At 36.4% G+C, this 22,425-nt stretch overlaps 2 protein-coding genes across 5 annotated transcripts in view; both read right to left on the bottom strand.

Moving 5' to 3' along the window:
• LOC132130568 (coiled-coil domain-containing protein 74B-like) overlaps positions 1 to 811 on the bottom strand; it is a 4,105-nt gene extending 3,294 nt beyond the window's left edge. The window contains exon 1 of one of the 2 annotated variants that reach the window (XM_059542315.1): positions 66 to 811. The gene's annotated coding sequence lies outside the window, so the exon portion shown is untranslated. The remainder of the gene's footprint in view (positions 1 to 65) is intronic. The other variant, XM_059542314.1, reaches the window with a different exon arrangement.
• A 270-nt stretch (positions 812 to 1,081) lies between these two features.
• Positions 1,082 to 12,036, bottom strand: LOC132130040 (sphingomyelin phosphodiesterase 4-like). 3 transcript variants are annotated; one of them, XM_059541635.1, is made up of 20 exons: positions 11,908 to 12,036; positions 11,463 to 11,537; positions 11,289 to 11,375; positions 10,559 to 10,695; positions 9,788 to 9,863; positions 9,587 to 9,683; positions 9,394 to 9,446; positions 9,105 to 9,256; positions 8,891 to 9,023; positions 8,728 to 8,799; positions 6,192 to 6,281; positions 5,230 to 5,378; positions 4,949 to 5,039; positions 4,715 to 4,815; positions 4,167 to 4,330; positions 3,890 to 4,095; positions 3,542 to 3,772; positions 2,077 to 2,208; positions 1,863 to 1,991; positions 1,082 to 1,732 (listed from the first exon to the last, which is right to left on the bottom strand). In XM_059541635.1, exons 2-20 carry the CDS (start codon positions 11,499 to 11,501, stop codon positions 1,409 to 1,411), a joined length of 2,463 nt encoding a protein of 820 aa, XP_059397618.1. In that variant the 5' UTR covers positions 11,502 to 11,537; positions 11,908 to 12,036; the 3' UTR covers positions 1,082 to 1,408. The 3 variants fall into 3 exon arrangements, with proteins under 3 accessions (XP_059397618.1, XP_059397620.1, XP_059397621.1); XM_059541637.1 differs by having other exon boundaries at positions 11,903 to 11,969; XM_059541638.1 differs by lacking the exon at positions 6,192 to 6,281.
• Positions 12,037 to 22,425: the final 10,389 nt, after the last annotated feature.

The following is a 22,425-nucleotide window of genomic DNA, read 5'->3' as shown; positions in this document are numbered from 1 at the left end:
ATTAAACATAGACAAACAAAAGACCAAAAACGCTTGTCAGTGTAATCTGATACTATGCCACCCACAGAGGTTTCAAACGCCATTCTTTCATGTTCCTCATTCAGCAACTCGACGTCACCAGGCAACCTGCACTACAGTATCAGCTCTGATACACCCGTGCTCAATAAACCTGAAAATACACGTTCTGTCATCATTTACTTACCCTCGTGTTGTTCCAAGACCTGCACGACTTCCTTTCGCAGAAAAAGAAAAGAAAAGAGATCATTACAGCCTCAGTCTCCATTCACTTTCATTGCAACTTCCCTTACAGTGAAAGTCATTCCGCCTACAGGTTTTAACAACATGACTGTGAGTAAATGATAACTAAATGGGCTGAACTATTTCCCTAACTTCCAGCAAAACAGGAAGTATTATTAATCTTATCACATTTTCAATAAAATGCAAAAAGAATGATAAAGTTTGTTGTGCATGGAAAAATACTATCTATAAAATACAAGAAAATATATAATAGTTGCACACTAGTTTATATATAATAGAAGCACACGAATTATCCCATTAGTGTCGTTCATTAAAAGGCACAAACATTATTTCTGTAACATGTAGAAGGAAATGTAACATAAATGTACCTTTATTTTCCCGTTTTAAACTATCTATTTGCCCGTGTAATTTCTCCAGTTACTCTATGCTGCTTTTGTAAGAAGTCAATATTCCTCTGCAGCGAGTGAAGCGACGCGCGCATTCATGTATCTTCCCTCGTTTCCCACATTGATGACGTCACATGCTTCTACTCGCGCGGATGATGCATCACTACCACGCTGTGTCATACCTCGTGTTTTACCCAAAACCCTTACCTGTCACGCGTATTTATTTATGGAGAGAGCGGATTTGTTTACAACGTTGTCCGCTCCTACTCTCCCACCGGAACTTTTAATATTGTAGTGGCTGCTATGGTAACAGCACTACTTCCTCTAATACTGCTGGGATATAACAGATTTAACTCAATTCAGTAATTCAGTGTAAAATTACCTCCAGATCTGATACCCATACGTGTTTCTATAGCTAACTAAATCCAGTACACATATTAGAAATTATATCCTTTTAATGAGTTAAGTGCAAACTTTGTACTGTTCAGAGTGTTACATTGGCAAAAAATATACCATTATAAATGAATTTAATGACCGAAAAGATGGATTAACCACCACTCATAGATAAAAAAAAAACACTGTACATTAGACATGACATTCCCTGTTCAATGTGTCATTAAATGTACCAATACACTTGCAGTGCAAATACTGTATATAAAAAACCTTCATGCATTCACCTTAGAGAACAGGTTGCTAGAAGTTTAGTATTAACACATATATATATATATATATATATAAATTAAAATGGCACCATGAATCTTAATTTATGGTATCTTTAGTTTTTCATGAAGAAAGTTCAACAGGAGCTCATATAGAAAGCTGACAATGAGAATGAGTCCAGTGCTGGAGAGAACACCGAATGAGAGTAGTGCTAACAGCATGTAGAGCAGGAGGAGGATGAGGAGGGTGCGATAGCTGGCCAACACCCTCAGGCTGAGACGGGCTCGCTGAGGATGTTCCCTCATCTGCCGTGTCACTGGACTCTTCCGCCATTGCTCTGCCACTTTTGAGCATCTGCTCAGGTAGTGTCGTCCTATACTGCCCAGGAGGTCCTGTCGAGAACACAGCATCTCCATGCGGTCTCCAAACTATAGGACACAGCCAAAACGGTCACATTAAAGTGAAATGCATGTGCATCATTGCTGCATCAACACATACATTAATAACCATAAAAAAGTTTAACTTTGGATGAAACTCTAGGATAAGCAATATTCTTACTCTTGCATTAATAAAGGATGAGATCTGGAACATCAGTCGAACCAAAAAAGCATTTTCATAGCTCCTGATAGGCTGAAGCTCTGGATCTCCTTGATATTCGATTTCAAATCTGCGAAGACCATTGATGATCTGTAAAATATGAAATCAAATTTGTAGTAAAATTGGTATGAATGTTAAAATGAATGTTGAAAAAGATCGCCAAACTAAAACTCACCTGCAACCTGCCCAGGTCTGTTAATAAAAGCCCATTTTCACTCGGGATGCAGTCTGGCAGTTGTTTGGATGCCCCTTCATCGTCTACAGATGCCACATTGACCATCAGCTGAGACAGCTGCCCTGCATTCAACTGTACAACATATGAAACTAAATTAAAGTTGAAGGAGTGAACTATGTATATAAATATACACATTACCAATACACATTACCAAGCTGGGGACAAATTAATAGCTCATCGCTAAAGCCATTAGCAACTCTTTATAAAAAAAACTCTCAAGGTTTAGGACAAGAAGCCTAACAGTTCACAATCACATCATTGTATTATCCTCAATAACCATAAATTGCTAAGCTGGGAAGATGTAATCAAATATAAAAACATCTGTCTGGTCTACAAAATCTTACATAATACTGTTCCTGCTCTCTTTTTAATTCATTCATAATCCAACATAATAATAGCAGTCAGAATACCAGAAGTACCACACGGGGTGACCTAATCCCATTCAGGAAAAGCACATTTGGTCAATTATCATTTTCTGTTACAGCAATACAAAACTGGAATTCATTGCCCACTACAATCAAAAACATACATACATACATATTCTACTTTTACTACACACCTTACAAACTGTCTGTCTGACAATTATAACTGCACACATTAATCTGATAGATGTAATGTGTATTATATGTGACATGGTCATGCTTCTGCCACTCGATATCTGCTGCCTGGCCTCTGTGTGATAATTCTTTGTGTCGATTTGTACTGTTTTATTGCTTTAACTGCTCTTATGCTTTTGCAATTTGTGCTTGCTTGTCTATGCTTATCTTAATTATGTGCCACTTTGCTTGTATGTCTAACTCCTTCTTGTCTAGCTATGCTGTAAATATTAATATAATTGTAATGTATTTATTTGCTGTGTGCCTATTAACAACTGGCCGGGGACTACAGCTGGAAATTAGCCGTAGAGGCTAAAGCTGCTCTTTTTATGAAAGGAGACTGTCCACGGTATTATAAACTAATAAACTAAACTAAATTCAAATACTGAGATCTGAAAGAAAATGAATTCAGCAAAGATGCATTAAATTAATCAAAAGTGACAGTTAAAGACATTTCTAAAGTTTCAATATCAAATAAATGCTGTTCTATTTGTTCAAAGAATCCTGAAAAAACAACAACAGTTAAATGATCATGAGAATTAGAATGATTTCTGAAGGATCATGTGACACTGAGGACTGGAGCAAAGGCTGCTGAAAAATGAGCTTTGCTAACAAGAATTACATTTTAAAATATATTAAAATACAAAATTATTTATATATATTTCTATTTTTATTGTGTTACTATCCGTTTTGTATTTTTGATCAAATAATTGCAGCTTTCAAAAACATTTTCAAAAATTTTAACCTGACCCCGAACTTGAACGGTAGCTTATGACACACATCTTAAATAAAAGCCGTTATAGACTGACCCGGAATATCTGACAGAGGTAGTCCAGTGCTTTGTCCAAGAACTCATGAGTTTTCTTCACACCCTCTCCCATATCATCCATCTCTCCTCCGTTAAAGGTGTTGTTCTGATCCGAGGAGCCAATGCTAAACCATGAGAGAAAAGAGTTGTTTGCAGCCATTTCCGTGGAATGATCTGATATCCGTTTAGCCGTCTGTCGGGCTTGGGCGATAATCTGGATGAGCTTTAGCACCTGGAATTGACGGAATCATGGTCTATAATATCCTTATCTGTGTTACCACCATTCATGATCACATGACTGCTCATCACATGCATCCAACATTGATTTTAGCATTAATTGTCAGCTTACATTATTCCGCAGATCAGGACCAAACATCAGGTTGTACTGGCAGTCCTGCCCTTCTAGGCTGTAAACATGACTTTTGACTTTGAAGACGCTGTCTGTCCCCATTGGCTGGCGGGAAGAAAGGAAGCTGCCACCATGTGAAGGTGTCAGGAAGACACGGTTCTGTCGCTGCAGGATGGCATGCTCTGGCTCCAAGAACAACTGCTCACCTGGAGGTACAAATTCTCAATGATTTGCTCATAGTAAAGCAATATATCATAATAAAATCTCTCTCACATACCCTTCTGGATCATCTCTGACAGGTTTGGTTGAACAAAGACTTTGGCGACCCTAAAGACCATCAGGGCGTTTTTGGCATTGACCAAGTCTGTGCGCATGGCTCGATTCAAGAAGCCCTGGAAAAGCTTTGTGTACATAAGCAGATTCTCCTGCACAAATGAAGCCCTGTAAATGACAAAGGCCCAGCTGGTAAGTACCGATCTGAATGTTACAAACTGCCAAAACCCGTTCAGTGCTCTCTCCGAAACAACATTTGATGTACACTACCCATTAAAATGTTTGAAAAAAGTTTTATTTTTATGTTAACCAAGGCTGAATTTATTTGATCAATACAGCACAGTAAAAAAAATCATTTATTTAAATTTTAACAGGATTTATTTGAAATGGAAACCTTTTGTCAAATTCTAAATGTTTGTACTGTCACTTTTGATCAATTTAATGCATCCTTGATGAATATGAAGTATTAATTTTGATATATATCTCACCAAACCCAAACTTTTAAACAGCAGTGTATGAAATCTTTTAACAAGCACCCAATATATAAACTACCATTTATCGGGAACACTTCTATTCTGTCCATCTGTTTGGGTGTTGTTTTTTTCTCCAGTGTATCTCCAGGGCTGGATGTAACTAAGCCACGTCTCTAATACCTAAACAACAAAACATGCACATTACTTTAAATACATCCACTTAGCATCATAGCCCTCACTATGTTTTGAACAGCACATAATGTTAACTGAAAATGTATAAAAGTAGGCTCCAAGCATCATTGTGCACATTTACCGCTCTGAATGAGGCATCCAAAGGCCAGTGACCAAAGCAGTGTTGTAGGAAGACATATAGCTTTTGCTGAACAAACCTCTGTACCACCACACTAAGGAAGACAGAGAGTAGAGGTTTATTGACGGAGCAGTAAAACAGAAGAAGCTCAATCAAGTCCCTGGTGCATGATCGGGCGAATAGCTCCTCTTTATGACGTGCCAGCTTAGATTTACAGATGTTTTAGTTCTATAGCCTGATTATTTGGATTAGTAGACAGAGGCTTGCAGGCTGTAAAAACCCACCGCTTGAGCTCTTCCAGAGGACTGCTGTGGGAGTGGGCAGAGGTTGAGGAGAAGATCGACTCCTGCTTCAGGCTGCAGGAAAAGGCGTGCAGATGCTTGACCAGGAGACGCACAACAAGGACGTGCTCCTCCGAAGGCATGAAGGCCTCCTAAGACATCATCCAAACACAAGTCAGATTTTTACCATCGGAGACCCCATTTCTACCTGGTATTAACCTGTTTGTCTGACATTTACATGCAGTAACAAACAGAGAGGTTAATTTAAGGAGCTTGATTAAATCCATTGATTTCTATAGAGTAGTGCTGGTAATTCTCAATGTTCTTAAATTTCATAAACAACAAATGTCACAAAAGAAAAACAGAAGTGGCCACACTAAATGCATTCATGACCACTGTTAATACAAGGTGCAAATGTCATTGGTCTTGTCTACGAACTTTTGATGGAATCGTCTAAGATGGATGTTAATACCAGGTGTAAACAGGCAGCATATACTGACTGCTAACGCCACCTTACATGGCATCCACGGTTTAATATGTTATCAGAACCATCTTACATGGGGTTCACTTATATAGTTGAAACAAGGTATTTTTTGAAACAATAAAACAAAAGATGTCTGAACAATTTGGTCTGGATATTCTGTGTAGTGTAGTAGTGTTTGCACAAGAACAAACAACCCAAAAAGATAAAGATGGATACATAAAAAGACATGCTTAAAAAAAAAAAAAAAAAAAGACATCTCTCACATTTACAAGCTTTCAACATTACAATATATTCTAATAATTTAGTAAATCACAAGACTAATTAGTTAGATTAATTCGATCACCCATTACAATCAGACCAAATCTCCCAACTTAAGACTGGCCTAAACCATTCATGTTAAAATCAACCCCTAGTCTAACTCCTATCTAGTCTTAGGTTACCTCCAGGAAGCCCGTGGAACTGAATGAAAAGGTAAAAGTACTTGGTATGTGTGGAGGGTCCCAGAGCCTGGTGGGGCGGGGGGTTGGCACAGCATGCTGGACATACTGAGGCGGTACTGCAACAACGCCAGCTGAAGGACCCATCACAAACGGGTGGAGGGGAGGGTGGGGAGAGGGAATAGAGGAACACAGTGGGGGAAGGAAAGGAAGAAAAGGGGAGAGGAGCAGGCCAGTGAACATGAGAATAGAAAGGAAAAAAGGACAGAGTGCAATCCAAGAAAAGTAGTTGGACATCAGGACAGAAATGGGGGGTGTACAAAATCAAAGAAAGAGACAAATCGATATTGACCACAAAAGAGGAATGCAATGAACATGAAGATGATGCAGTTGTCCTTTTCGCAACAATTGCAAAATGATGTGATGTGGTTTGATTTTCTAACTGAAATATCACCAAGAGAAAATGGGGTCTACTTGCTTTTCTGTTACTGACGTTTTCTAAAGCAAAACAAATTAGCTAAATAGAGTATTAACTACAGATAACTGTAGAATTGATTGCCTCAGGAAGCCTGGTAAATGTAGTCAAGGCAAACAAGGAACGTAATTTGTAATCTGGCTCGATTCTCAAGTGAAGTGTCTGTTTGATTAACTATATTACCTTCGGCTTTGCAATTTTATCTAATCTCTATGATTTCAAATAAAACCAAATGGAGCTTATGAAAGCAGAAAAGGAGACACTGCATCTTTAAAGTTTTCACCATGAAACACACTGATACTAGTTACCAATTTACTCTTCAGACAAATAACAGATTTTTGCTTAATAATTTCAATCCATGCAAATGTTTTTTTTTTTTCATCCCTAGAATTTAACAGTTCACCCGCCAAAAATTATCTACTGTGTGTGTGTGTGTGTGAAAATTGTTATATTAAAGAAAGTAAAAAGTTTTTTCTTTTGGTGTTGAAGTAAAATAACAGCATAAAGCTTTGGAATAACTTTGGAGGGTGATTAAATAATGATTGAATTTTTATTTTCTGGTTGAACCATTTCTATAATTCTCAGTAAACTGGTGACTTCCAGTTCATAATCTCCACCACAAAGATGTTAAATAAATGATGCCAGACTTAATATGCTCTGGGCTGACTGGAGGGAGACTTGCACTGATATACTGACTGTAAATAACACACGGACAGGGAAACAGAATCGGAAGCCAGACAAACCAAAACCTTACATACACCCCACAGCCAAAGAACAAAGACAGAAAACATATCAAGGAGCCAGTGGACTGCATCATGCAGACTCAAAGATTAAGCAATAACTCATCCACTTCAATCACATGCCCAGTGTGTACTATGCTTATTCCTCCCAAATCAAACAACAGAGAACAAAGTAAATATGAATTAAAAAGCTGTATTTCTTTTTTATCCCCTTCTATTTTCAGCAATCAAATGACATTGGGTTGATTTTAACTGAGTACTTGAGCACAGAGGAAATAAAATTTCATGGGAAATTGATGTTCTATACAAATAGTTATCAACTGCAGGGGTCTGAAACCACTAGGGGGCCTCAGTAAACTTCGAGATGACTAAAATCACATGAAATACACCAGCAATATGGTTAAAATGTATTAGTGCTGGATTGAGAGGATGATGAAGTACCCACAACCAGCTACAGAAGACATTAACGTTCAATCACTTTTTAAATCAAGAGCTTGCACAATCTGAAATAAAGCTGATAACTGGATTAGTTAGAAAACTACCAAAATTATATTCATAATAATGTAATATATAAAAAAAACAAATAACGTAAAACCTTGATTTTTCAGGTATTTCCCTTAGAAGGGAAGCAGAAGTGTATATATTGCATTATTAACTTTAACCAATCTGTTCATAGTATATATATATATGATGAAGTTTATATTTTATGTATTGCACAAGAAAATTAAGTTTGCTTGTAAATTTTGCAACTAATAAATTTATCAAAGAATGAAATAAGCTGGGACAACTGCAATGATTGACTTTATTTTATATACAAATATTTTATATGAACAATAATTTTAAAATGACTAAAATAGTTACGTTAGTTAGTTCATGTTGATTTAAGCAATAATAGCTTAAAATGTGATGATAAAAAAATCCTATTAATTTTAAGTAAATTACAGAACATTAGCAGTGTAACAGCACTAGCAGTAACACATTTGTGGAAATGTGGAGGACTAGTTCAGATTCAGTCCCAGCTTTAAAGTGCAAAACATTGTGGTTTTTAGACTGTATCTGTTAGCCATGCATTGAGGCAAGCTATATTAGCATAATCCAAAAATGTAATTCCAATATTTTCAATTCCGTTCACTAAAAAAAGCTTAACACAAAAATGCAAATATTGACACTATTGATATGAATGACAAAGGGTATATTTGTTAAAACGTGTGTGTTTCATTCACAGAGCGAGAGGAAGTGCATAAGTCAGGGTGGGTGCCTTGCAGCAGTCCCTATGCAGTGCAGGGTTGAAGGGTTGAAGCCAGCCAGCTGTGCACAGAGGAGGAAGGGAGTGTGTAGGTCTGAAGGCCCGTATCACATTCTTACCTTCACCTGAGGAGACTGCAGCTTCTGGTACATCTCCAGAGAATAGTGATGGAGCCACATCTCCACAAACACCTTTAGAAACACACACAACCATGAAGTTCACGCCCAAACATTAAGTTAACATCAAAAATGACAATGAAGTATAATTAACATTTGTTCCTACCTGCAGAAGCGTCTCTGACCTCCAGATCTCTTGTGCGGCAGGGTCAGCATTAACTGAGGGCTGATGTGTAATATGACGCTTCAACAAACTGGTGCTGTGCCCACTATATCCAACATAAGGCACACTGGGAGACCTGGAACAGGAAGAATATAAAAGCATATAAAACTGGAGCTTACTTGCTGAGAAAAGGCTCTTTTAAATGACACCATGATACCTTGGAGTAGGAGAAGCCACGGTTCCCCTGGTGTCTGAGAAAGGTGATGGAGGCACATTGCCCTCTGTAGGGAGAAAGTACTTGAGATAGGTGTTGACAAGCACAAAGTATGCGCTATCTGAGCAACTCCCATGCTGCCCTGGAGGGTAGTTCTGAAAAGGTTATTAAACAACATTTAAATGAACTTATAATGAGCCAAAAAAAATCCTAGAATCTTGTTAAATAACCATCAGGGTGTGAAAATCAAGTCATAATCAAATCAAGCAAAATGACAGCAGAAGAGCTTTACCTTTGGTGCAATGAGACTGTAGGCAAAGCTGAACATATAATATTCAAAAGGATCTGCGAAAGATTAAAAACATATCTATGTGAGAGAAAGACAGTGATGAAACAGCCTTGTAACAGCTATGATAAGTTATATAATACAATTTATAGCATTAACATAAAAGTTGGTGTGAAGGGTGTAAAGAGCCAAGACGTACTGAGTAATAGAAGGCTTGACATGGGGAACTGGATTTTATTGTGAAACAGAGGGCAGTCTGGCAGAACCCCAGCCTGAATGGATGACTTTATAGGACCCTGTGCAAACAAAATACAAATTAATGTAGACACGGTTAATAATGCCATTTCCACTTTGAAATTCCTCGGGGATGATGCACCAAAACCTAAATGAATACACTTACTGGAAGATAACTGACTGGAAACTCATACTTGTATTCCTCAGCTTGTAGTTTGTACACCAATTTCATCATAGGACCACTGTTGAATAAATATTTACAATTTGATTACAACAGAGCAATGTCTACACTACCATTCAAAAGTTTGGGTCAGGAAGATTGTGAGATATCACTACAATTTAAATATCTCTATCATGATATAATTTTGATTTTAAATGTAATTTATTCCTGTGATTGCAAAGCTGAATTTTCAGCAGCCATTACTTGTCTTCAGTGTCACATGATTTTTTCAGGATTCTAAAATGAATAGAAAGTTTAAAAGAACAGCATTTATTGGAAATAGAAATCTTTTGTCACATTAACAAATGTCTTAATTGTCACTTTTGGTCAATTTAACGCAACATTAATGAAAGTGTGCATTTAAAAAAAAATCATAATTTTGAGTTGTAGTTGTTACGGCCAGAGTTATGTTTATTTTGTGTGCATCTCTTTCATTGATCCGGTTCTCTCTTTCTTTATAGGCTCCGCCCCTGTGCACCTGCTGCCAGTTTAGTATCTATGCTGGATAGCCTATATAACATCAGAGTGAAGAACGTGGAACTTGATGTATATGTTTGTTTTCCACAGCGGCGTGATCATTGTGATCACTGTTTTAGCTCTGTGAAGAGCTTGATTCTGACATGTCAGAATTCTACTCTGAAAAACAGCAGTAATACTAGTCACACATACAAATACAAGAATACCGAATAACACAAAATAATACAAAATAAAAAGAACCTTGGGTCCAGGAAGTCCATGGCGATGTTGTACTCTGTCATGCGAGCCTGCAGATAACGCAGGTTCCAGCCACTAAGGATTCCATCCAGGCTCCCGAACACACTCTCCACCAACCAGGGAAAGATTGCATGCATTTCCTAATATCATATAATAATAATACATTTTATTTTATTTATATAAACCCAAACAGATTTTTCAAAGATTAGGGGCACATGCATGCCATCCTCTAAGCAATCCAAGTAAACATAGGCCTCATAAGTGGCTTAGCCAACAAATGAATCAAGAGAGAACAGGCATTTGGTGCCTGCACAGACGCTCAAATTAATCTTCAGCACTAAATAAACCTCATTCATTTAGACAGCAGAGTTGAGTCAGGGTGAAGGGAAAGTGGCGCCAGCAGGACATCAGCTGTCTACATGAATGAGGTTTAGAAATCTGTTGAGGCAACTGCGACATTGCACATGTTTTTAGAGATTAAAGGCATTGTCATCTGCTTGGCACAATCTCTAAAAACATGTGCAACCTCGCAGTTGCCTCAACAGATTTCTCAGATGAATCTAATAAAAAGCAGCCTGTGTTGTTTGCAAAAATAAGTATGTTATAAAACCGCAATGGATCCTCCACAATAGACTATAAAGTCTTTCACAGCACTGTAAATAATAACATTAATCATAAATGTACTAATAAAGTATTTCAATTTTCTTGCATGTATTAAATCAGAGAACCGTACCTTTGCAGGGTAATCCTCTATAATTTTGCCCAACTCGTGACATCTTTGATGAAGAGGTTTAATGGTCCAGTCTGCCTTTAAATTGGCCTGCAGGCATAAAGACACAACGGTTAGAAAGAGAAATGAACATAAGTAGTTAGACATAATATATGAACAGCTGAATCTAGAACTAACCAAAAGATAACTGGGCTGTTGCAGGGCAGGTGCAGCCATGAAAACTCGATAAACGACCACAAGTCAACGCCAAACCTGAAATTAAAGACATTAATAATCCACTCACATTTCAAACCATTCAGCATCACGAACTTAGTGAGGTAACGTTACTTCTAGCACTCCAGTGCCAGTCAACGTTACCAATGAAAAATTAGCGTATTTCAGGCTTGCTTAACTAACTTAATCACTATCAGTCTACCTTAAACATAACATTTTAATTAGCCTAAATATATTTTTCAGCAATATTGCCGCTTATAGGTTAGCCAGCTAACGTTAGTTCCACTATCAGCTAACTGTAGCCTGTACATATTTTTTGCTCTGTAAAGGAACTAACGCTTAGTCGGTTTCATGTTCACTTAAATATATATTAAACACGCCAAATTAGTTTGGGGGTATATTACCTCACCTGTTAGAAAAACAATATTTCTAATAAAATCCAATAGACCGCGCTTAGATCCAAGAAAAGTCAAATGCGTTGGTTATGATGTCATGTCCGCCTAGTACTGTACAACAGCGCCGTCTATAGGTCACGAACATAAATAAACTTCCTAGTGTACTAGAAAGAGATGTCCTATAGTCAAAAATATTTATTCCAAGATTGGCTCTTTTATGTTTGATGCCGCTGATGCTACACATTTTTTTAGCTATACATTTTTTTATTTTCATTATAATGATTTTAAAAGTAAACTCCTTTTGCAATCTTTATCAACAGTTTTTTGTTCTATATGTTTTTTTTCATAAGTAATTCTTAGCCCCATCTTTTATCCTTCTTAAAACTGAATTAGACTCACTTCTAAAATTAATTTGCTTTAAAAAGAACAATCCCTTAGATATATATTATGAAACACTTACCCCATTATAAATATTATCTTAAATATTATGAAGAAATATTTAGGTGCTGTCCCCTGTGTATGTATGTTTTTGTTTGGCTAATGTAGTATGATAAATATCATAAAGATGTATGCTAATGTAGTAGGTTGGTTAAGGTATGTTTTTAAAACATAAGTACCGTAAGTACTAGAGACTTGAAACCTGGCCAGAACCTGGCCAGATAGGTCACAATTTGGGGAGACACTGGCAAAGACTCACCCCAATAGGGGGCGCTACAGCAATCGAAAATGCGAAATTGCACATAATTGCTAAACCAGAGGTGCCGAACTCAGTTCCTATAGGGCTATATAAGTTGTCTCTGAGCAACTTATTATGTTAGGACAAAATATGTAAAATAACTCATAAATTACTACTTACTTTACATTAAATTCCTGCTTTCAGTTGCACTCACAGTTTAGTAGTTATTGATGAATATTTAAAATATGAATAGACCTACATCAAAAATAAACACTCTTCACTTTTGGACTAAGGGTGGCAGAATGTTCCAGCTCAATTTAACCCTCAGTTATTACACATGTCAGCTTTGACCTTGTGTTGTTAATATTCTAGTGAACATACCTCTTGAAAATATTGTTCTTCTACTCCCAAAGTTTGATGTAAATTATGCATCTTGCATAAACTGTGAATTTGTAAAATCTTAAATCTTTTATTAGGTTTATCTGAGTAAAATGTGCTGGATGAACCACAGGCCCCAAAGTGGGAGGATTCAGAGGAATATCATATTATATTAGTGATAAAACCCCCAAATTTGGATGCAAATTAATATCTAATCTATCTGATGATACAAAATTCAAAGAGTAATAAAGGCAAGTCTATTGGAAAATATTTGTCCAACTGGACAGACTTCGAAAAGAACCTGAGGCAGAATCGAACTGATAGCACAGACATGTAATAAGAGTGTGTCATGTCCAACAGCCTTAAGGGATGTGTAGATATTATCTGAGTAGTGTCTCACTCGCTATTATTGCTTGAGTCCTTAGATGAATTTGTTAATAATTTCAAAAGAACTTGCATTTCAGGAGATTTCTTTTTTGAGATGGAAAAGTATTCAAAATGTGTATTAAAAAAGGACAGACACATAAGACACTGGCAGTTACTGATCTTTCTTCTCTCTTACACCATTCTTATAAGAAGTAAATCTTATAATCTCTCATCATGCCCAATCAAACACATCTAACATGACAGAGGAAATATCAAGTCCAACATGAAAAGTTGTCATTTCCATCTTCATTTGAGAAATTCCATCAAAAATCTGAATGTAATGATGAATCCTTAAGGTTCCATTAGAGATATATTACTTTAGTCTTTGTTTCTGCACTTGTAAAATGGACGACAAATTGGCCCTTTATCAAAGGCAGGCCTCATGTATCTGTGCAAAGACGGCTATTGAAATTGCTCTGCTGGCCACAAATCAGGCCAATGGATCAGTCCCTTATCTGGAACAAGGCCGTCATCACTCTCCAGCTGGAAAAAGAGGAAGAACCCTGGCACAAGCACCTTCTTCGTTGCTGGGCTGATAGATACTGTATGACCCCTCTTGAACCTTGGATGACCAGTTCACTTGATGTGGAGTCACATCAGGGCCTGGTAATCGGGGTCAATCTCTGCCTCTTTCAACGTCATCTTCTGCAGGAGAGCAGGAAATAACCTGTTCAAATCGGTCTGAAGTGAAGGCTACTGTTTCATTCAAACTGGTTCTTAGTTGAATTTTTTTTTTTTTAATGTATACCCATGATTTTCTCTTCTGATGCACATTTGACTCCATCCATCATATATAAAGGTATACACATTACATAACTGGGAAATAATTTTTACCCAGTAGATAGATTTTTGATCAGGATTGATAAAATGCCATTGATCATGTCATGATAAATAACAGCCTGAAATCATAGTGTTGAAAACACATTCATCAAAATGAACATCCAAGGTCAATCTTTGCCTAGGGGAAAAGTACACTGTAAAAAATGATCTGATCAAAAAGTTATGATAACTTATATATGTCATTAAATCAGACATAAAAAAATGTGTTTTGAAATTTCAACTCAATTGTTTGAGTTTTCAATCTTCCAATTTAGGTTCATAAGTTACTTCAATGAATCACAAATTCCAGGTGCTTGAATGAACTTGCCATTTTAAATTGAGTGGGGCACAAGTCTTTGGCATGTTGCAGATTGAGGAAAGCTCTTTGCGCATGTGCGGGGAACTACTGACGAAGCCAGGCCTCGAGACGAACAAGTTTACTCGCCAACAAACAATCAAACTTCAGTCGGCCGGGTGCCTCTTTTTTCCACCAGACAAGACGAGTCGGGTTGGTGAGAACAAGGTTCTTTGGTAATGAATGTTTGGGGCTTACCCTCCTTGTGAAGGGTGTCAATAATTGTCTTCTGGACAACTGTCAGATCTGCAGTCTTCCCCATGATTGTGCACAACCCTTCTATTTATCTTAGCCTCATTATGTGACCCACACCCAACTGAAGTTTGGTACCAAAAAAAGTATTGATTGCATGACTGAAGTGATTATGTATAGCTTGTATTGGCTTAACATTGGTTTTAATAATAATAAAAAAGTTTTATACTCAAATTTGTCTGTTTTTATAATTAAGTTAAAACAAGACATTCTTTTATATCATCTTAACTTGATACCCTAATTCAAAGACATTACTTAATTGAAATTACTAAGTTGAATCCACTAATGGGGATAAGTAAACAGAATGCGCATTACTGAGTTCACTTTATTTTGAACTTGCATAGCAAAGTTGAAACAACAATAACTGTATAGTCATGTTGACTCGCAGAAGGCAATTCACAGCTTAACAAGACTCAAAATAATGAGTTAAAACAATTCATTAATCCATTTTGTTTTTAATTGAAATTTTGAGGCAGCTGCTTAACTTATGATTTTAAGTAGAACGAAGTTAATAATTTACGGAACTTAATAATTTCCCAAGAGCTCAACAAGTCAAATTGAACTCAAGGTATAATCAGAAAATTCTGCATTAGTTAAACATTTAGTCACCATACTTTAGACCTACTTGATCTAAAAAAATAAATAAAAATGAAGCAAAACAAAAAAAGCAGTCCACTTTAACTACTCTCACTAATTTGGTAATTCTCTCAGTTTCATGAAAATAATTGGTATTATAAATTAAAACTGGACTTCTGTATAGCAACACACATTATTATTGTAAATTACTTGCAAATAAAGTGGAGGCGTGTTTATGGCATGGAGGAAGGAAAGCTCAAAAATGTCAAAATAAAAACAAAAAGGCAATTCTGTGAAGTTGTAGGCAGTTCCTCCACTCAGTGTGTGGCTTTATCAGTCCGTGGGCAAAGAAAGAGGTCCTTTCCTCTATTCGGTATGAATGCAGCTGGCATAAAATGTATGAGCCAGATTTTGACTGGCAGTAAATGCCCGCAGAGAGTTAACAGTGAGGTGACTCAGAAAGAGGGCTCTTAAATGAGAGCATAGACCAAAATATATCTTTTTTTCTCATTCTCTTATCAGAGCTATAGTGGGCTGCTGTTAAAATAATCTGGAGAGAGCTTGAAAAATAGCCCTGGGTTCTCCCACTGTATTTGAAAAAGTGACAAAAAGGCAAAAACCGAAGCAATAATTTTAGGTTCCTGTCGGAAAACTTCTAATCTCATAAAGTTCTAATCTCAATAAAATCTCATATGCAATTAAATAGGTGTATTACACTACACTTAGAAAAACACGTTTCTGATTGGTCAGTTGTACAATTAACGCTCAGACTTGCTCGGAAACTAGTTCTATTTTAATGTTTCCCGTATCACTTCATAGACTTGATCACTCTTGTTTCATACAAAAATACAATCTTGTGTACTTGATATTGATTGTATTGAAAATAACCTCAGAAAACGTAAGATTTCATATTACTGTAATATTGTTATGGATATTATTGCTGTGTTCATCTTGTTGCTGTTTTGCACATTGTAATGGACTATTTTTTTTCTTAGCAGAATCTTTAAGATGATATAGAGGTGAGATAATAATCATTAAAATTTATATTTCATGTCAGTGCATTTATTTTTAAACCAAATTCACATTTAGACTTACACACTGAATTTATATATATATAGTAAACTGTAGTTAGGCATCAACTGATAGTGTACACTCTTTAGAAAAAGAGCCTTATGCAGTGTTAATATGAAAATTTCCATATAGATTTTTCACGTTTTCCAGCATTTTGAATTATAGTGTTGTGTTTTAAGATTAAATGTCAATTGTGAAAAATTATCAAACAAAATCCTTTTCTGTTTTTGTTTAGTTTTTTTTCTTCCAGTGTAGTTGTGAATTTGTTCTGTGTACTTATACCTTTAAACTTTATCTTGCTTAGTCTCTTGAATTCTCTTGCACATCTGAAAATATCAATAATGCATGAAATGCTTAATTTGATGAAAGAGTAGTCAGCCGTACTTATCTACCCAATCATGGTTCACTGCAATGATCACAAAAAATGTGATGACACAACAATCTGTTCTCAACAGCCATGACACTGAGTCAATGAAATGCATGTTTTACAATGTCTAACTGAGATAACTGCTGTTGCACAATATTTAAATAGTTATGAGAAAGCAGAGAAGGTTTTTACACCAACCAACAAACAAATCCAATCAAGTAATATAAAATGAGAGCTCAACAAATATTTCATTTGCAAAATAAAAAAATACATCCACTGAAAAACTAATGTCAGTTAACATTCAGAGAGAAATGAGGTTCTTCATTTGTAGGGGTGGGAGACTAGTAATGTGGATGTAATGGGACAGAAGAGGTCTGAGACAGAGCAGGCAGTCCATCTTCTCTTTCTAATGATTACTTTAGCTGAATGCTTTAATGGGGTCAAATGTCACAGTGTGTTTGATTTAGAGTCGCTGGTTGATGTCAGCACTGTACGTTCAATGAAAACCAACTTTAGCTGAATGTCCACATGATGACTGGTGGACAGAGATGGGCACAAATACAAATACTTGCTCTTGAAATGTATTTAATTAAAATGCAAAATACTGGTGTAAGAAAATTATTTAATTAAAATACAAGCAATTTGTAATTTGAAAATACAAAAATACAAACAATATTTACATGCAATCATTTAAAGTGCAAGAGATCGTGCCATTACATTAAGGTATACAAGAGTTAGATACATATAATACGAGAAAGAGAAGTGCTTTCCTCTCCTTGAACAACTTATAAACAACCTATAGTTGAACCCTAACACTTGACAATGTTTTAAATATATTGATCCATATTTCTTAAAATGTGTTCAGTTAAGACACAACTGACTGTGTTTTCTTGAATATAATCAAGCTTTTCTACGCTTTATTTTCTCATGTGTCTTTATCGCTCCTTTATCGTTTCTTTATAAGCATGTCAAAAATTAAACAGTCCTGTGAAACTGTGTTGTCATAATCCAATCTAAAGAGGATTGCTCAAGCTATTTCACTATTTAGAAGTCAGAAACCCTTGTAAGTAGCGACAATGGTGGCTGTTAAGTGAGCTGTGACCAGCAACTTACTCTTGCACACACTCTATAGTAATGTGAGCGAGCGATGGCCAATGTGATTCACCGACAAACAAACCGGCAGGCAAACAAAGCAGGGCCAGGCCTGAGGGACATTATGAGTAAACAGCCCCTGTAATGGGCTCTTAATCGGACCAGGCAATCTGGAAAGGGAGGCTCGGAGCTGTGCCCGACCAACAGCAAGCTGGAGGTGACTATGTGGCAGTTATTATTAGCGCTATCATTGATCAGAAAGGGAGAGTGCGGCAGATGAAGTGGAATGATGGATTTCATGGCTCCAGCCCACTCTCACTGCCGGCGCCGAGCAAGGAAAGAAGGAAAGAGCAGGCACAAGAGACCACAGAGAAGATGGGTAACTGTTGCTAAATGAATTAGCTGCAGTCTAAGCTCATTTTAATGTCCAATCATTCCATTTTCTGTTTTATACAGCAAAAATGATACTATAAATATATATATTCCTTTAATCTTTTTCAATCACTATTCTTCTTCCCCTTCTTATACTGAGTTACTTTCTTTTGTCAAACACAAAAGAAGATAAACACCAGGTTGCTCTTTTCCAGCAACAATAGAAGACCTCAATTAGAGGCTATGATGCTAAGTTTCTTTCAACTTAGATAGCTGTAATTTCTGCTCACTGTGTCTTTAAGAGAAGGTTTTTCTGCAATTATAAAAGGCATAGAGAATTATGGCATGATGGGATGCTTCTCTTATATCATGTCAGCAGTTCATTGTGGAGAGCTCCCTTTAAAATAACCGGCTTGCTCATTCCAAATGTCAGCTTAAATTCCTGCCAGATGATCAGACTGAGCAAAGCATACTGACATGATTTATGAGGCAGATGAAGACAATTGTACATCTAAATAAAAAAACACCAGTGAAGACTGATGCTAGCTTTATATCTTAATATATCATGCTTAAAATAACTGGGCATGGGCTTGCATAAAAATGCTAGATTTAACCTTTTCCAACTTCCTTTTGTGTTTTAAAATTTATTCTTTCTTCAATTCATTACTCCATCAGGATCATGAAAAGCTATTGATGAAAAGTCCATGGATATCACTGAAAATAGGTAAAACAATGACATTGATGTTCAGTACTAAAGTAATACAGATCCTGTGCATTTCAGTCAGAATTGTACATAAGAAGCAAGAAGTCATCTGATCATGTCAGCTCAGCTTGGTACTGTAGAGGAATATTGAGCAATTACATTTTTTTCATGAGGCAAAAGTTTTTACTTCTGAATATGTTGATGGTCACATTAATATTTCTGTAATCAAGGCATTTCTCTTTTCCTGATTACATCTTAACTGACTTCTTAACTTGTTTGTCCTAATCAAGTGTGGGATAAAGAGGTTATATAAAGACAGTGCCTGTCTGTCTGTTTATGAGCTGAAACTGCCAATTCACAGCGGAGCCACAGGCATGGATTAATTCATATTAACTCAGTAGTTTGATAGGTCTGGATATAGGCCTAACAGGACTTAACAAGAGAGGATTTTATGAGGATACGGTTAGCCAACAGTTGAGTTTAAATCCCATACGTATCCTTTGATTGTTTGTATTAATTGTACATTCATTCAGAAACTATTTTCTAATTGATCAGGTTCTGTCATTCAAATAGCCTGAAGCAAAGCTTTATGTCCTTGTTGGAACTGGCTACTCTTCTCTAGCAATTTTTCTTGGTGATTTAAATGATTTTTCAGGTGTGATTTACACAGTTCAAAATGAAAGCTGTCGGGGAGATGTAAGGAATGAAAAAACAAGGTATGAAGAATCCTTTTTTTTAGAATGTGGTTTTATAAAAAATTTAACACAAGATATCAAACACAAGCGCAATGATCATAGATATCCGACTAGCATGTTTATATATATTAACAATGAAAAAGCAGCTTTTACATTGTTTTTATAATGTGTGGTAAACAGATGTCTTTGACATGGGGTATTGCCTTACTCATGAAACATGTTCTAAAAACACTTAAGTTAAAATTATTATTTAAACTTTAAAAAAACCTTTGGGAACCTTTTTTTTTTCATTTTACTTCGCACATCTCAAGTGTTCTGTGTATATATGGACCCCAAACTCTCAAGGCGAACATAAATACTGGACTCTTTTTACAGACTTTTTTCAAGGTAATGTACATTTATAACAATACACTTTGTGTTTTCTTACCTTGGCATTAAATAACATAAATCTAGTTAACACTGCTGCATTAAGTCTGAGGGAGTGATGGCAAATTTGACATCTTTCTCTATTTTAACCAACAAAATCATTTTTTCTATATTTTTTCCTGTTTTGAAAAGTCATAAAATGCAAATGAGAATGCAAAACATTTATTTGTTAAGTTTTCATTCACGATTATAGATGTTTACCAAACTATGATGACTCCTGCTTCTAAGGACCCTGGAAATGTTCAATGTGTCCATTCAGTGCAGCTGAATAAACAGAACATGTTTTTGCATTCAAAAACATGCAGGGCAATAGAATGAAAAGATGATGTCTAGAAATATGTTTTTGCTTTTCATTTAAACTTCTTTTAACTTGAGAAACATGTTTTTAGAAGTTGTGTCACGTGCAAGATGCTGCAAAAGATGTGAGACACAAGAACGACGTTCAAACAGGTCTGTCTAGTGCATGTTTACTCAGAAAAACAACTGAAATGTAGCATAGTCGAATGCAAAATACATGATCTGTGTGAATGGCCCCTAACCGCATACTTTAATTTTGGTGAACTTGGTCTGACACTAATGTGGACTGCAGACTTCAGAGTGAAATAAAAATGCTTTAAAGAACAGGCCAGTATAAATGGAACTGCCATTGAAACACAGATTTCATTTGCAGCAATCTCCATTCTGAAGTGTGCATTATCATTTTCTCTAAGGCTTCATCTTATCTTTCAGAGGAAGGGGTGTTCCCTGCAATAAATTAGAACCTTAATTACATGCATGCTTATAAAGCAGATTAATCAAGATACACTAAATCATGCACTGACTGGACATCTGTGAACATTTGAACAATGGGAGTGTTTACCTCACCAATTTAATAGCAATAAGGCCATAATTGGTGCATGTAAACATAATGCCAAATATGACAGATTTTACTCTGTTTCTCACACAAAACTGTTATATAGCTCCAGAAGTACAAGTCATATGGACCACTTTTTACCATATGGTGGTTCTTTTGTGTGATTTTGAAAGCTTGACAGCCCCAGTCACTGACACGCGAGGCTCCAACACTAACCAATCACAGCGCACTCCCTCACCTGAGTACTAATCACCTCCACCTGCTCCTCATCCACCGGCAATCATAATCCCCCATAAAAACCACACACACACACACACACACACACACACACGCACGCAGTCACCGGCTGGTCTCGTTTGCAACAAGGTCTAACCTGCATGCTTACTCTAAGAACCTATCTCTCTGCTTACCTCTCTCCATCGATCTCCAAGTCTCCATTGTGTGCGTGTGTGTGTGTCCACTACCTCCAGCGTCTTGTGTTCTCCACCAACGGATCCATTCATATCCACTACCTGCGGCACCGTTACCTCACTGAGCACTACCTGCTTCTCTGCTTGTGCCATAATAAACCGTGTTCTCCTGTTATTCCAGCCTCCTGTCCCTGATTACCGTAACAGTCACAATTCACATTCATTATATAAAAAATAGCAGGCAGAATATTCTGAAAAATGTTACAGATGTGTTATGAGTTAAGAAAGACACGAAGATGAGTAAAGACAGAATTATAATTTTTAATATACAGTACATAAAATATACAATTCTATCTTATATATATATATATATATATATATATATATATATATATATATATATATATATATATATATTTTTTTTTTTTTTTTTTTCATTAAAAATCCACTTGGCTCAAAATTCTGAGGGGGCATGTGGGCATGAAGCTTACCTATATTATGAATTTACAGCTGAATGGCTCACCAGGGTAATCTGAGTAATCTATTAAACGTTGCTAAATTGTTTTGAGAATGAGCAAGAAGATGCATTCTGTAATCAGGTAAATTGTGTTGCTGCAATGACTCTCAATAAACAGTGTCGAGGAAAAAGAGTAAAAAAAAAAAAAAAACCTTGGTCTCTTGAAGACTTGAAGGATGGTATTTTTTCTGTGAATTTGATTAGCCAGGCTGGAGTTTATTACCCTCTGTAAAACATTCAGCCGCTTAATGTGCAATAGACTTCCTTCTTTATGCTCCGCGGCAGTTTTCTCTGCTCATTATAAACATGCAAACCCTGCAATTCAACACCCGTTGGGTTCCCTGCAGTTCCCTCAGCTCACAGGGGTTAAGCACTTTCATATTTCATATTTTCATATTTCACATTGACAGTGGCCAGGACCAATGGTTAAACACTTCATCTACGCAATGCTTCCTATTTAGGATACATAGTTCTAAACACATTAGTGGGGTTTCAAGGATGCATTAATATAAAGAGGACAATAAAGAACATGCTTACCTTAGGG

Source organism: Carassius carassius, chromosome 47 (assembly GCF_963082965.1).
Source record: "Carassius carassius chromosome 47, fCarCar2.1, whole genome shotgun sequence".
In the NCBI taxonomy this organism is placed as follows: domain Eukaryota; kingdom Metazoa; phylum Chordata; class Actinopteri; order Cypriniformes; family Cyprinidae; genus Carassius; species Carassius carassius.
Note: the sequence above shows the minus strand (reverse complement) of the source record. Positions and strands in the feature narration are given on the sequence as shown.